The sequence below is a fragment of the Aythya marila genome (genome assembly GCF_965140915.1).
Source record: "Aythya marila genome assembly, chromosome: 1".
NCBI classification, from domain to species: domain Eukaryota; kingdom Metazoa; phylum Chordata; class Aves; order Anseriformes; family Anatidae; genus Aythya; species Aythya marila.
Window position 1 is genome coordinate 136,635,366 of NC_139042.1, and position 15,657 is coordinate 136,651,022.

At 43.5% G+C, this 15,657-nt stretch overlaps 1 protein-coding gene across 3 annotated transcripts in view; it reads right to left on the reverse strand.

Annotated features, from left to right (window-relative positions):
• LRP6 (LDL receptor related protein 6) overlaps positions 1-12,363 on the reverse strand; it is a 126,698-nt gene extending 114,335 nt beyond the window's left edge. For all 3 annotated transcript variants that reach the window (XM_082767653.1, XM_082767652.1, XM_082767651.1), the window contains exon 1: positions 12,169-12,363. In XM_082767653.1, the coding sequence (XP_082623779.1) occupies positions 12,169-12,223 (55 nt within the window). In that variant the 5' untranslated portion in view covers positions 12,224-12,363. The remainder of the gene's footprint in view (positions 1-12,168) is intronic.
• Between the last annotated feature and the right edge of the window lie 3,294 nt (positions 12,364-15,657).

Sequence of the window (15,657 nt, forward strand, 5' to 3'; positions counted from 1 at the left end):
TTGCATACAACTGTGACTTGAAAAATCTCATTAATAGCCAGCTCAATGTCACCCAAAGCACCATGTGAAATGTGCAGCCAACTGGCAGAGTTCTCTCTAATAAGACAGCATGCCCAGCATTTGAAAAAAGGTAAATCCAGGCACAAATGAGTACAGGCTCCATTATTATGTACAACACAGAGCAAGAGTACCCATGCACACAGCATGCAGTGAATTGGAACACCAGTCATGTCAAGTGTAATCACTGAGGCCTGAAGGCACAGCTGAGCCTAACACAACTGCACTGCATAGGTTATTCACTCGTTGTTGGAGCTCAGAGCTGGCCAAGGAACAGTTGGAGAAAGCATCCTTTTCATGAATGATACCAGTTATTTGAGTGACAGCTCAGAATGAACACAGCTACACTTAGGATGAGCAGTTTCATACAGATTGATTCAAAGCTGCAACTTGTAGCGCATTCCACAGGGCTGGCAGATGAGCATATTAAGCTTTCCAATTTGTTGCGACATTCAGGAATGAAGTATGCATCACCAAAATAATAAAAAACAAGTTTGTTCCCCCACCCTCTCCAACCCTTCCCAGAAAACACGGAGGCTTCAATATCCTATAAAATCTAATTATTGAAGTTGGCAGCGTTAGTACCAAGTATCATCTCTGCTATTTACTTGACTCAAACAGCAATGCCAAAGGGAGAAATGGGGCAGAAGATCCCATCCTGCTCCATATAACTCACTCTGAAAGAGACACAGGACCCAACAATGCTGTCTTGAATAACACAGTTATGAACTATACTAATAACTAAAGGGAAGAAATCCAAGAGAAATTCCTTTCATAGCTATGCAACTATTTCACAGTTTAAGTTGCAATGGGGCAAGGAGATGCAACTCAGATTTGATTTTTTTTTTTTTTTTAAAGAAGTCAAAGCTGAACTCTTTACATATGTTTCTACTTTTCCTTTTGATATACATCATAAATACACATATTAACTGCATCAAATTATAATACATTGAAAAGAAGTACTTACACTCTTTTAAAGCAAAAGGAAAAACAACCATCTTAGAAATCGGCAATTGAAACCATAGTGAAAGTTATCACGTCATCTACCACCTGAGAGACCTACATGTAGTTTATTCTTTTAACTAGGGGAAAGTACCCAATACAGAGTAAAAGCTAGACTTGGTTTCAAAATAGCCTTTTTTTATATCCACCAGCAAGAACAAATATTTGTTTAGAGACTACAAAAGTTACACAAATTAAGGTTTAACACATCTGAACCACAACAAAAATTGTGGCTTAAAAATACTGCGGCCCACAGGATGCAAAGGGATGAAGCAGTAGGAATAAAAATCAATTAACAAATAAAATAATTTTTCAACGTTTTAATACTATTATTTATTTTTTTAATATTCAAGAAGAAACTTGAAGCTATTTGAATTTGTCGTACTTTTCTTTAACTAGTCGAGATGCCACTTCCACAAGTTCCTACTTGCTTTCTTTCCGCTCCGGGTGATCCATCCATAACACTTCTGGGCATCATGAGGTCAGCATTACCCTTCATCAGGCTCATTCTCTTTCACTCATAGGGACTTTAGCCTGGTTAATACAATTAGTATCACCTCATTTTCCCCAACCCCCTTTTTTCCTCATTCGCAACCCTCAACTATGCTGTTCTACCCCATCACTTACTTATGGGCCCTTTCCCAAGCTGATTCAAGTTATTACATCAGTGAAAGGTTTGACTGGGTGAGCAAGTTGAATCAACTCAAGAAGAGATCCAGCGAAATCCAAAACTAACATAAGGCGAGCAGCAGGGTACTGGAAGGGGGAGCAGCTCTCTCTGCTTTTATTGGCAGCCTGTTAGATCTGCTCAAGATGTGACTGCAGCCACATCCTTTCTCCTCAGCTCCACTTTCAGCTGTAGGTTTCCAAGCTCTCTTTTGCACTGGCACTAGCACTCACCTAATACCACAGCGAAACAACGCAGGGAGCTAAACTAGCAGAAAGCTACCGTACCCTTTCCTCACCCACCAAAAAGCAGTTTTCAGCCAGTTGTCAGCCAGAACCAGTTCAGAACAAAAGCAGATAAATGTAAGACTAGCACAACAGGAAAAGGCAGGGCTACATCACCTTTGACAAATTAGCTGAACCAGGTGTTTGTGAACCCAAAATTTAGGCCAGATGAGAGGTGGCCACCAAAATTTGTGGCAACCTTTGCCAGAATCCCAACGTGGCCCAGCCAGTCATACTAGGCAGGTGCACACATTATGGACAAAGTATCCATGCAGACGGCCACTGCTAATAAGCGGAGGGATTGCTACATTGGAAGAAGATGTCCTCAAACTAGAAAGAGAAAACTCCCTCTCTTAAATGTCTCAGTGAAGAAGTTTGAACACCTGATGTTGAACCAATACTGCCAAGCTCACTGCCACAAGGACAGCAAACAAAAACTGGAGAAGAGTAGACACAGTGATGAGATGCACCAAGCAAACACACACCATCTTGGATGAGGCGCAGAAAGCACAGAGAATTTACCAGGCACTGTGATAGAATAACATGCACCCATATACCAACTGCAAAGGAAAAAAAAAGCGGAGGATTGGGTATAGATAACCAGCAAAGACCAGTAACTGCAACCTCCTCAAAGCCATCCTGCACAGAAAGCTCCTTGTATGTACTACAATCCTCCCCATTCCCACTACATCCCACAGACAGCCAACATAAGAATGTAAGAAAAACTCTCTCGGTGGAGAGTGTTCTGACACAGTCAAATTGTGAGGACTCTCCTTTCCTCCCCAGGTTTCAAGTTTCTCCATCACTGCTTATGCTTAAAAAGAACTCTGTGTATTTAGTTTCAGTGCATATTCAAATCCTGCTGGTCAGCCTGGAGGAGCAAGAAGGAAAAGATTTGTCAGGAGTTGTGACTTTTGGTTCCACCCCTCATGTGGGAGCAGGGGGAGAGCTGCAGTCAGAAATCAAGACTTCATCGTTCTTTGGAAAACTAACTGAATGCAGTGTTTGTAGTGAGTAAGTGTCGTCATGGACAGTTGAGATAACATTGGGAATAAAAGCCTGGGAGACATATCAATCAGAAGAGAGGTATGTTGCAAAGAAAAACAAAGCTTCCCCCCAAATCAGGGACCCATCCTCAAGAAACACATCCAGTGATGATTTCTATTTTCAAGGAAAAAAAAAAAAAAAAAGATCTCCAGGAAATATATAGGCATTTCAGCACAGCAAGCACCAGGATTTACACCATGTGGCTCATCACAACATCCTTCCTGATGTATCCCACACAATTGTTTTTACACAGACTAATGAACTTCACGGTAGTCCCCATTCCACCTTCACTGTGAATGGAGAGCTCTCTTCTATCCAAACCTCCTTGTTCTCACAAATATACCTACAGGACACTGCAGGCAATCAGACTTTAGTAAACAAGCCTGAGGCAGCCCAAACTTTTCCAATAGGTCCTTCTCTCCTCTTTTCAGCTAACCTAAAGCTTATTCCACATCCCAAAGACATCCAAGGACTGTTCAGGTGGCAACTCAAAAGGTGACAGGAACAGCCAGGCTTGCCAATGAATGAGAAGAGTGAAAACATCCGTGCAAAAGCAAAGACACCAAACAACAACAATGGCACCTGGATTCTGTACCAAGTCTCTACTGTTAATTTTGCAGGACTTTGGCCAGATAAGAGCTGTGGAGACAAAGGCGAGACCTGCTGATAAAAGTCAGCACATCATTGTTTAACCTGCTCAATAATAGGAAAAACACTTCTTTTACTAAGGAACTGCAAGGATGGGGGTAAAAGAATGAGGAAAAAAAGTACATGGAAGGACAGAAATGCCAAGTCCAGGAATACAAAGTCAGCAGACCTGGCACAGTATAACAAAAGCACATATGACTGAAGTACACCATGAACACCAGTGTATACCATGCAAATAACTTTCTCAATGCCAGGCATCACCCATGAAATCAGCTTGTCAGCAACAGATCTAAAAAGCTGGCAGTTGATCATTTCCAAATTATCAGAGCATGCCTCAGCATTTGGTAGCACACTCACGTCAACTGCCCATCTCAGTAAGGAAAAGGTGACTTGGCTCATCTTTGCATAACACTGACTCTCCTACTCTTTCCATTGCACTCTCATGGGGGATAAAAGACACCACTCTGACAGAGAGCCATCCATAACTTAATATGCCGAATCTGTCTTGCTCACAACAGCCTAGGATGAGCAGGGTGTTCTGCTCCCTGATCAGGCATCTGCTTGCAGCAGCACTGTCATCTAATACTGACCTTCTGCCACAATCCTGTTGCTTATAAAGAGGAGCCAAAAAGCGGCAAGAAAACAAACAAACAAAAACAATGACAAAAACAAACACTACCCTTCATACTTTCTGGTGTCATTATTGCCAACAGAGTTTCTAAGAGTAAGAAAACAAACCAAAAATCCTGCATCAAACCCCTCATGATGTTGCTGAAAGGCACTGTTTAAGTCCCTGCACTGAATTAGAGCACTGAGAGATGGTGCTGGGGTGCAGTAGCAGAGGCAGCCCATTTCCCAGGGCCTGGAGAGGCTGGCAGCCACCAGATACACCTTGCACACCTCAGCCAACTGAGACAGGAATGCTCCAAAGTTTGCTGCTAGCCTGGAATGATCATGGCCCATGGGCTGGCTGGCACACCTGCTTGGGGATGCACTGAGCCGCAGCACACTAGTTCACCTTGAAACTAACAACTCCTTTTCCACATGGACAAGAAGTTCACAGTCATTGAGCTACCCTTAGATGACACTTTCAGCAACTTATCCCAGCTGGCATGCTTCGCCTATATGGTGCTTTGCTTAATGTTTCTTTAAGTGCAACAGTGTATATCATCAAGTTTAAAAAAAAAAAAAAAAAAATCAAAACATAAAAAGCCCTTAAGTTTACTTGTCCTCTTCTTTAGTTTTTTTGAAGCACTCTTAGGAAGTTGCTGTAAAGCATGACCTCAGAATTCAGCACAAAAGACCCCAGCTGGAGGACTGAATGACTGACAAACAAGAAAAAGTTGTCAGCACTGCTAAGTGCAATGCCAGAGTAAGTGACAGCCCTCAGCTGTGACATAAACATGCAACTGATTAGGGGGAGAGTAGAAGGCTCCACTGCCTCAAAAGCCTTATCACATTTTCATCTCCACTCCTCTGCGATTCTTCATCTAACAACATACCAGCTCTCCAGTGATTACTTTGTGTTGTACTTGCCAGATCAAGCTTGGTGAATGGTACCTTTGTCAGTTCATCCATCATAACAAATACTGAGAATAAAAAACAAGCTATACCTCCTACTAGTAAAACACTATTTTTTGTCCATACAAGTTCACAGATTTTGTTTCTCTCATAGTTACAATACTTTCCTTGAGACAGAACAGTATTAAAAAAATTGCAAAAAATGAAGGATTTGATGCCACAATTCACACAAATAGAAAACAGATTTATAAGAAAACTGAAACAAAATACTCACAGTGCAAGCTTAAAGCTAAACTTTCCATCAGCCAAAGGGAAAAAAGTTCTCAAACCAAAACTGCACTTTAAGCAGTCTAAGACTTAAGACTATATTACATTTACTACAGATTAGTAAATAACTATTCCAGCTCAAATGAACAGTTAGGGACTACTTTTAAAGGGTAAAGAAAGATGGACACATACTTCAAGAATTTTGAAAATCGTTGCACTTTTTTTTTCTTTAAAACACAGTTGGACCTGCATGTTTTGTTTTAGCCATTTTTAAATTCCCAGAATACTCTCACATCATAATTAATGTAAAATCTTCAACAGCCTTACATTAGAAATTATTCATTTTTATGCATGAAAAAATATATAGAGACACAGAGAGGACCATTCAAAAAATGCAAATGCTGATCTTTTTCCTATTGAATACAACTTAATTCTGGTAATCAAAAAAAAAAATAATCTAACAATCCATAAACGCACACACACACACACACCAACCAATTTGGAATTATATTACCTATGAACATTACTATTACCTACAGGGTAAATATTGACCGTTGAGCCTCAGTTAAGTTTCTGATTTATTAAAACACAAATGTGTTTTCCAAATTGATCTAATAAGAGTCACTACAAGGTTTACAAATTATTTTTCCTACTCCTCCATTGTTCTTAACTTTAATATATCTACTCTCCTAATCCTTGTGTGGGCAAGAGGATTTTTGGATTTCTGCAGTGTCAGCATTTTAATTAATACTAATACTATGAGTACAAGCAAAAAAATTATTCACTGCTTTGACAGAACAGCAATCAAATGAAAATATTTCTAAGTCATCTTTTACATGCTCTTAACTTCAAGAGTTTAAACAAACACAGCAGCCACCTTCTAGAACTGTTTGACAACTTATAGAGAAGAACGCTCATTACTGAGATGTTTTGGAGGCATAAACACTAAAAAAAAATAAAAATGTTTTTCCATTTGGAACAGGTAGGGGGGAAAATATAAATGAGAATATTACATTACAGTATCACAGAGAAAGAAAACAAATTATTTTTGATCAAACAAAATTATATAGCTAGTTGATTAAGATTTTCTGTCTCTCATATGATTACTTTTCAAATCTGACATCAAGAGCTCACACATGGCCCTCATAAACAGAATTAAAACTATAATCCCATTTCTGCCACATTGATTATATCACGAGGGAGTAATTCTATTTAGGTAATGTGATCCTGTAACAAGATACTGAAAAAATCTGTATGAACATTGCCATTTTCCATGTCTGTTTATATTTAAAACACTTTATTATTGTTCTATTCATATAAATATTGAAACTCAAAAAGCATTCCTTCTATTTAAGCTAACATACTTTCTCAGAAGTTTATAACAGTTTGCAAAGGAAACAAAATATTACTAAGCCATAGCTTTTTTTTTTTTTTTTTTTTTTTCCCCACCTACACTTCGAAAAGTATCTTCTTAAAAGTACACTGAAAATCAAATGGTATTACAGTAGTCACATTGTATTCATTGATTGGTAGGTCTGACTCTATTTGCAAATCGGTAGGGACTGTGCCAACTGCACTGAAATAGAAAGGTCTGTAGCATGGTAATCACAATGAGACAAAGAACTCCCCTATTTTCATAACCACAGCACAGGGGAGCATAACAAAAAGGAAAAACAACAACAAGCTCATTTCTGCTTGCAAACACCATTGGAGTCAGACCATGTGAAGCAAACATTGAGCCTACTACCTGGGAATCTCTTTCCATAAGTATTTATTAACTACAAGGATATCCAGACAGCTTAAGGAAGGCTCTCTGTGTTAACGTGCCTGACAAATATAAATAGGAAAAAGTTGCTTAACATTTAGGGTGTCAATACCCAGCATTTACGTGCAATGCATTCGAGATGCAATGCTTTCTGCATCCGAGCCTTGGACAATTACCATAAAAGTTCCAGTTCCTTTGTTTACAGCGTGTTAGAAGTGTAAACTTTGAAACTACACAAGCAAGGTGCAAGTTGTATAAGTACAGATTATTAGAGGAGAAAACTTCTTTCACCTCATGAAGAAAGGCACTAGCAACTGCCCTCTAGAAGAGCAGTCACTACAAAGTGCTTGGCTGAGAAGTGTAAATGGTCACTGCATGCTCATTGCAGGCATCCCATCCACACACTGACAGCCACAGAATTTAGGTTCAACGGCTCCACTTCCACAAAAGCAATGCCAGCTGTTTTCTGAGAGAAAGAACAGCAACTGCTCCCCAAGTCTCTGAGGCAGCCGCATCCCCCCATGGCTTTTGAAGAGACTTCCACCACTCGCTAGTACAAGCCCACCTGTGGGAAATTCCTTTCCAAGGTAAACCATGCTGTCGAAGTACAAAAGCCCTTCATGTGTCATCAGAGAAGTGGGTGGCAGCACTGGATTTTACCAGCCACATATAGCATACAAACCAAACCTCTCCCAGGTGAGGCTGTGGATACTGTGCGGGCTCCCCAGTAGGAGTGCTGGGAGAAGAGCTGGCCACATACCTGGGCACTCAGGTCTGAGACCCTGCCCAAAGCAGCAGCACACAACAAAGCTCTACAAAAAAATGCATTTCTGGTGCTGCTCAGCAATAACAAGTTCTCCTCCCTGTTGTACAAGGATGGGGACTCTCTGGAAGAAGCCACCAGCAAAGCAAGCCTAGAAGTTAGTGTTTCATAGGAAATTAACGAGGTTAAATGTGCTGGGCACAAAGAATACAGTGTCTAATCCTGAAGACTGGCTGCCAAAAGAGATGAATAGTGACAGATCAGAAGCTGAGAGCTATTTCTCCCTTTTTTTCTTCCCCTATGCCACTCCCTCAGAAGGAAAAAATAAAAATAAAAAATTATCTGTGCTCTACTTGATTTGAACGAAAAAGTAAATCCCATATTATATGCACTGCAGCAGATATTTTGAAGCTGGCATTTTTGAGATGCGACATCATCATAAAGGTGGATTACATATGTCCAAAGGAATCAGATTTCTTCAGCTCCCAAAGACAGAGTTTAAAAGGTTCCTACACCCCAGCTCCTGACCTATCTTCCTCCAAAAAAAAAAGCTTCTACCCATTCTACAACTTCCAGCCAAATTCCCTCATTATCTGCAACTCAGGAAGTGCAGATGTTATCAATTCATAAGGGAAAAAAGGAAACCTGATTAATGCTCCTCTAACCAGTATTGCTGGGAAACGAGCAAAGATTTTCACCCAAGTATCTGTATAGAACTCCACCGAAGGATAAAAGAAGCCCATCATCTTTACACACCTGTGAGCAGATATACACAGCTTCATCCATATACCCAGAACTTCCTCACATTTTCAGCGCACCTTGCCATAAACAACTACTTCACCTTACCTTCCAGGCATAGAAAAAAATCCATCATCCTTTCCATCTTAATTTTTCAGTGAAAAATTACAAAAATAAAAAGCTAAAGCAATCTGATGATAGTGAGCTATCACAGAGATGCAACTGCAAAAACTATTAAAGTAATGGTGGATTTTATAACACCTTAGATCACACTAATTTTAGACTGCTCTATGGAGAGATGAAAGAGGAAAATGCATTGGAAACCACAGCAGACAAAGTTATGCTGATTTCTGAGGAATCATACAATGGAAAAACATGACCAGAATACGGTCTATTCAAGCTTGGGTGGAGTAATACATCATGGTGATGACAAAAAAATCAAAAATAAAAATAAAGAAGACATTTCAAAGTTATTCTGTCAAAATGTAAGTATTGTCTAGTCCTAGGTCAAGAGACCTTTAGCCTGGAAAGTAAAAAGGTAGCTCCAGATTAAAACCCATGGTTCACCTCCAGCCTGCCTGCTTCAGAGGTAAAAAGCTTGGTCCCATTTCTGGACTTTTGGTGGAAAAATGTGCACAAATACCCCAGTTACAGCTTAACAAGTCTTGAACATTAAGCTCCTCTAAACTGCGTATAAATGAGAGCATCTAAAAAAGACACACACACACAAAAAAAAAAAAAAAGCAAAGATGTTCTGCTGATCAAAGCAAGTTACTAATAACAACAGATTTAGACAAACTCTCTTCTGAACACATAAGAGAAGAAGGGGTTTTAAAATGCCCATTACCAAACAGCCATTTTCATTCCTTCACTACCTGACCTTAAGCCCAGAGGTCTGCAACATTCAGTAAGTATGCACAAACATAATTTATAAGACCCCTATTCAAGCGAGAGCTTTGTGAGTGTTCTGCATGGTCAGGTTTTAAAAAACAAAACAGCAACAGCATGCTGACCGGAGAGTTACATGTATTTCTGTAGGAAAAGTAAGCCAAGAATACTTGTGAAGGCAGAACTACCTCTTTAACACTTTTTAATAAGTTGAAACCTGTTTCACAGATCTCTGTAGCTCCCTGACAGATATGATGCCACTGCTGTTGCCTCTCTGCAACTGCCAGCTACCTCTACCATGAACTGCATTGGTTTCACAGCTGCCACGAAGAACACGCAATGCTGCCATGAAGCAGGTCTTGCTCCTTCCCCCCCAGTACTCCCGGGGAATGGTTTCAAGAAGCGCTTGGGACCAGGAGAGGAGCACAGCAGCTGGGCCACGGTGCAGTTCAGGGTGTTCCAGGAAAGCAACCCATTCCTCCCATCAGCCACAATACGGGGAGGGGGGGGGAAACACAAACAAAAACCCAAGCACACAAAACCTCCACAGCTGGCTGTCATCACAGTAACCCCCCACCTCCTACAAATCTAAATACCTGCCCTTGAAATGTCAGTAGGGTCTGGCTTACCACAATCCTCCGAGGTGCTTCTGTATCTGGCTAGTAACAGCCCAGTACTTCAAGCCTGTACTAGTTCACAGGGTGCTGTACTTCCATGCTACCAATTTTATTCCTTTCCAGCTTGGTAAACCAGCCTACCATAGTTTTCTTACACTAATAATCATGGCTCAGTTGTACACCTCTGTCCATTTGTGTTTTGTTGGTGGTTTTGTTTGTTGCATTAAGCCAGTGAGAACAGGGAGGCAAGTTCTCTAAGCAGAGAGGATGCTGTAGTCCACCCATATACCAGTTTCTGGGTTTCAGTCTCCAACACTGTTGGCTTGGCACCCCTCACAGCACTGAATTCGCAAACCAAACAGCAGACTTCATAACTACCTCTACTTCCATGTATAAATGTATTCATACTGATACTGGCACTGTCTCTGTCTCATTAAGGAACTGCTGACACCTCTTATGAACTCAACACATCTCACTCGAAACAATTCTACCTGCACAGATTGTTTACTAGGGAGGATGTACGCATTAAAATTTGATTTGTTTGTTTCTTCAGAGTTCATCTGTTCCTGTTGTTTATATCTACATAAAGTAACAATCAGGGAAATTACTATCATGCCACAAATAGAAGATAATGACTCCAGGGAGGCAATCAAACAACAGGAGCACATGAACACAGAAGAAAAAGAAGTGCTGTTTGGATACAAGTGTCCTTGGCAATAGACAAAGGTGAGAGAAGAGAAGAGATAACAGCCTAAATAGTTTATAAACTGAATGTTTCCTCAAAGTTTCTTATTAAGCATCATCAGGTATGCAAAAAACTTTGGTAGGACGTGTCACTATCTTGAGATTAATTTGAAGAAGTGACTGTGACCATGCTGATACTGTGTGACAGTGTGCATCCCAATGATTTCTGGTGTTGTCATTTGGACTGGGTTAAATGGCAAGTGAGAGCCAAATGAATGGTTTATTAGGACCAGGTATGATCGTGACATAATAAAATGAACTAATCGGGAAACAATTCCTCTCCATGCTCTGGATCCAACTTTACTTTTGAAAATTGAGGTTTCGCTGCCACAATAGGAATACAAAATGTGACGTAGTCCATTTAAATAAGTATACTTGTATCTTTGCAAACAGGATACAATATGGCAAACAGATGCATAGAAGAAATAAAAAAGGGGGGGATATGGAGGAGTGGAAAATTTTTGTTTTCCAGAGTGCCGAGCGACTGGCTACTGAGCAGTTCCTTCAGCCTCAGTCACCTTTACTCTGGCTTTCATTGAAACCCACGGATGTCAATGACAGACTAATTTTCGACATTAAAGTGCGGTTGATTAACTAGTAGCAATTAACCTCTTCCCTCACCTAGGGAAAAACACCAGGGCAAGAGGATAGATGCAGCCACCACAGGTGACTTCTCCCCAGCCAGAGCCAGCATGGACCCTGTCGCTGAGTGCAGCGCGTTCTCCGAGGGCGCCTCGGCTGCCTCACCACGAAATCCCCCAGACCAAGAGCCTTGGAGGGGGGGGCGGAACACCGACGGCCCGGGGTACCCCAAGTGACACCCCTGGAGCTGCTCGGGGGCCCTGCGCAGCCCCGCGCGCGTTGATCACGACCCAGCAAACTTCTCCGTGGTCCCGGCAGCGACAGGAGGAAAATCATTTCTCCTGCGGCCGGCGCGGCGATGCCGGCGTGACATCCGTGTTTTTGTTTTTATTTTTATTTTCTCTGCTTTGGTTTTAAGTTAGAGGACACAACAATGCCGGGAGAGGTGCGGAGCACTGCCCCCGCAGCGGGCCCCGCCAGGCCGCTCCCCTCCCGCACGGGCAAACATGGCCCCTCGCAGCACAGCCGTCAACTTTTCCCCTGCCTCCTCCTCCTCCTCCTCCCGCCTCCCCGCTCACCTCTCATCAGGGAACAAAAACTGCAGGCGAGCAGGCTGCGCAGGACGGCCCCCATCTTCCCTCGCTCCGCGCTCTCACCGGCGGGGCGGCGGCGAGGAGCAGCAGCCCCGCTGCCCGTTCATGCTTCCCGGCCGGCGGGGAGAGGAGGAGGAGGAGAAGGAGGAAGGCCGGGGCAGCGAGGCACCCCCTAGCAGGCCGCTCGCCCCGCCGCTCCGCCGATCCCCCCCATGCCGGCCGCCGCCTGGCCGCGGCCGTTCGCCATCCACCCCCCGAGCCCGAGCCCGAGCGCTCCCCGCGGCTCCTCCGGGCGCGCACAGGCGCAGGGATACAGCCGCCGCCGCCGCCGCCGCCTCCTCTTCCTCCTCCTCCTCCTCCTCCTCCTCCCCCTCCTCCCCCGGCCGCCGCGCCCCGCTCCCCGAGCAGCGCCCGCCTCCCCGGGCACGGAGGGAGGGATGGCTGGAAGGAGGGACGGACGGAAGGAGGGACAGAAGGAGGGACGGACGGATGGATGGATGCAGGGAGGGAGGGAGGGAGGGAGGGATGCCAGCACCGCCCCCTGCCCGCTCGCTCCCCCCATGCGCACGCACACGGCCGCGGCGGGACCCTCCGTGCCCGCTGGGGGCAGAAGGGGTCGTCCCAAATTCCTGCGGGGCCACTGCACCGCCTGGGGCTCTCCCCCGTTCTCTCTCCCTCCACGCCGCTTTTGGGGAGCAACGCGGATTGGAGAGACGCCGGCCCGGCAGGGACGGGACTACTTTCGGGCACGGAGCGGCAGCACAAAGACGGCTCCTTCTCCTCCTCTTCTTCCTCCTCCTCCTCCAGGTGAAGGCCGCCCCTCTGCTGCTGCTCCCTCCCGCACACCCGTTTCTTAGCGAAACGAGCAGCGAGCGCACCGCGACCCACGGGGCCGTGGCCACACAGCCTCGCCTGCCAAAAGGCGTCCCTCGCCTGCCTTGTGCGCCGCGGGAAACAGTCGCAGCTCCCTCGAGTTTCCTCCCGTTTTTTTCCTCCCCTAATCCGTTTTCCTGAACCTGCTTCAGGGGTTTTCCAGGGAAACACAGTGTCCTCCGGTTTTCCAGATCTGCTTCAGGGAGATTTCTCCAAGGAAAACCCACTTTCTCCAAGGAAAACCCAAGTCTGAATGCTCATGGCTCCCTGCCAGACTGTTAGAGCCCTTTGCTGGGGTGATGCTGTGGGGGTAGAGTGACTCAAAGCAAAATTTGAGGTCCTTGCCTCCTGAAGTCTGTGCTATTCTCAAGGTTATTATAAACTTATGGAAATGTTTCACTTTTAATTTCATATCTGTTGAACATGTATTTTCATAGCTTTTCTTGTGATTACAGTAGGAGATAACATCTGGGCCAGATTAAAGGCCCAGGCGTCATAGACTGAGTCTAACATCAGGCTCCTGCAGTCATGTGATAATATCAGACTCTCAGGTTTTACTGGGGGGAGAAAAAAAAAAAGTTTTTATATAAAGAAATATATATCCAACCTTCAAGGTTGTTTACGTTTATTTATTTATTTTTTAAACAACTCAAAAGCAATACCTGCCTAGGGGCTGGTCTGCATTACAAAATGTTGTCCTTGACCCTCTCCCCGATGAAATAACCTCTGCCATGTCACCCGGGGAGATGAGCAAGCTCAAGCAAGATCCATATGAGGGAAAGGGCTTCCCATGCACAAATGTACCAGAAAGTAGATAAACCTCATCTTCCCCATGTCATCACAACCAGGTTTGCAGGGACAGGCAGAAGGAGCACAACATTCAATTTATTTCACTGATTGGAATCAGAGAGAAATAAAGAGGATTTTTTTTTCCTTATGCTACGTGCTCATAACTGTATTATTGATGATTAACTGCTTCTGGATAATTGCAAGTCTATAATGAATTCTTTGTATCTTAATAATGTAATGCATAGCTGAGGAAAACCTCAAGCCTGAACCCCTGAATCACACAACACATTTCTCTACATGCTGTTCCCCCTAGCATCTTATCTTTTTTTGGGTGGAAACACGTTGGTGTCTTGACTGTCTCCCTTGGGAGCCTGATCCCCTGCCTATTTGCTCTCACATCTTCCCTGCAGCCCAAGCTGGCTGGTTTTATTTTAAGCTTTCAGACATTATATGCTGTCACCCCTCATGCTGGTGCATTTCACCATTTTCCTATAATTCAAGCCCTTTCCTTTCCTGATAGGATTTCCTCTAAGTCATTTAATGATTAGAAGCTTCACTTGCCTCTGCCTATTCCCTTTTCTTTAAACCCTTCCTAGAGACAGTTCTCATCTCTCTACTCAAGCCTAGGTAGCTTTTTTCAAACCCATTTTCTATTCAATGCTTTGGATTCAAGACTAAACCTCTGTTCTAACTGTTTGTTGGCTTTGCTTCTAGTTCATACACACAGATTTAACTCAGTTGTAGCAATTTTTACAAAGTAAAAGAGGAGGCAAGAATATCTCACAGAGAAAAGCCGCTGATAGAGGGGATTTCTCTGAAATGATTGTGTTGCTTATTTGAGTTTAAAGTCAGAATGAAGTAAATGAGAGTAGAGAGGGAATGTTTATTCTGCTGGAGCTCATCTTGTTGGGTATGAGCATTTTTATTAACCTTATGAACAGAAATCTTCATTTGCTAGTTTGAATCCCATCAAAGGCTTCCATTGTCCAGAAGGCTACACAGCCTTCCCCTTCCCCCCAGATTTGGATGGTGATTCAATTATACAAGAGCTTTCACATAGATTTCTTTATGCTCAGGTTATTTCCCTGTTTTGGTTCCTAATGCAGCCTCACCAACAGTTCTGCCAGTCACAGAGGACAGCAAATAGAGGCAGCTGGGGCTCCTGGAACCAGTAGCAACAGCCAAGGTCTCTGCATCTTTGAATGGTGCCCTGGGTTCCAGGGAAGTCAGAGGGATCCTTTGTAGGACTGGGGCTAAAGTCCCTAATGAGCAAAAGCTGCTAGGAGAAGATGGCTGCTCAGCAAATGAATTTGTGGCTGCCCACATCACAGAAACCACTATCGTAATTAGCTCTCTCACTGAATGTCTCAACAAGAATGAATGGGCATGGCGTGGTGAAATCCTGGTCCCTCTGAAGTCAATGGCAAAACCCTCACCGACTTCAAAAGGGCACAGATTCATACTGAAACTCTAGCTCAAGTCCTCTCTTGCCCCCAGCAGGAAAGACTGCAGCAAAGTAGCTTAGGAAATGGGACATGATGTAGTGATGACTTTGCCAGTGTTGTCTGCTAAAACCATTTCGCAGATATAATAAGACACCCTGACTCCCAGAATCATCGCCTTGCCATTTCACTTAGGTCATACAGTTGATATTCATAAACAAAAGTACTTCATCCAACTCTTTCCCAACACACGATCAGCTCTAAGAAATATGATATGCATGCCTGACAAGGTTTGTCCTGTTCCAAGAGCAATGGGTTCTCCATAGTGTTACTCTTTTGATGAAGAGAATACCTGATCATCATCTATCCC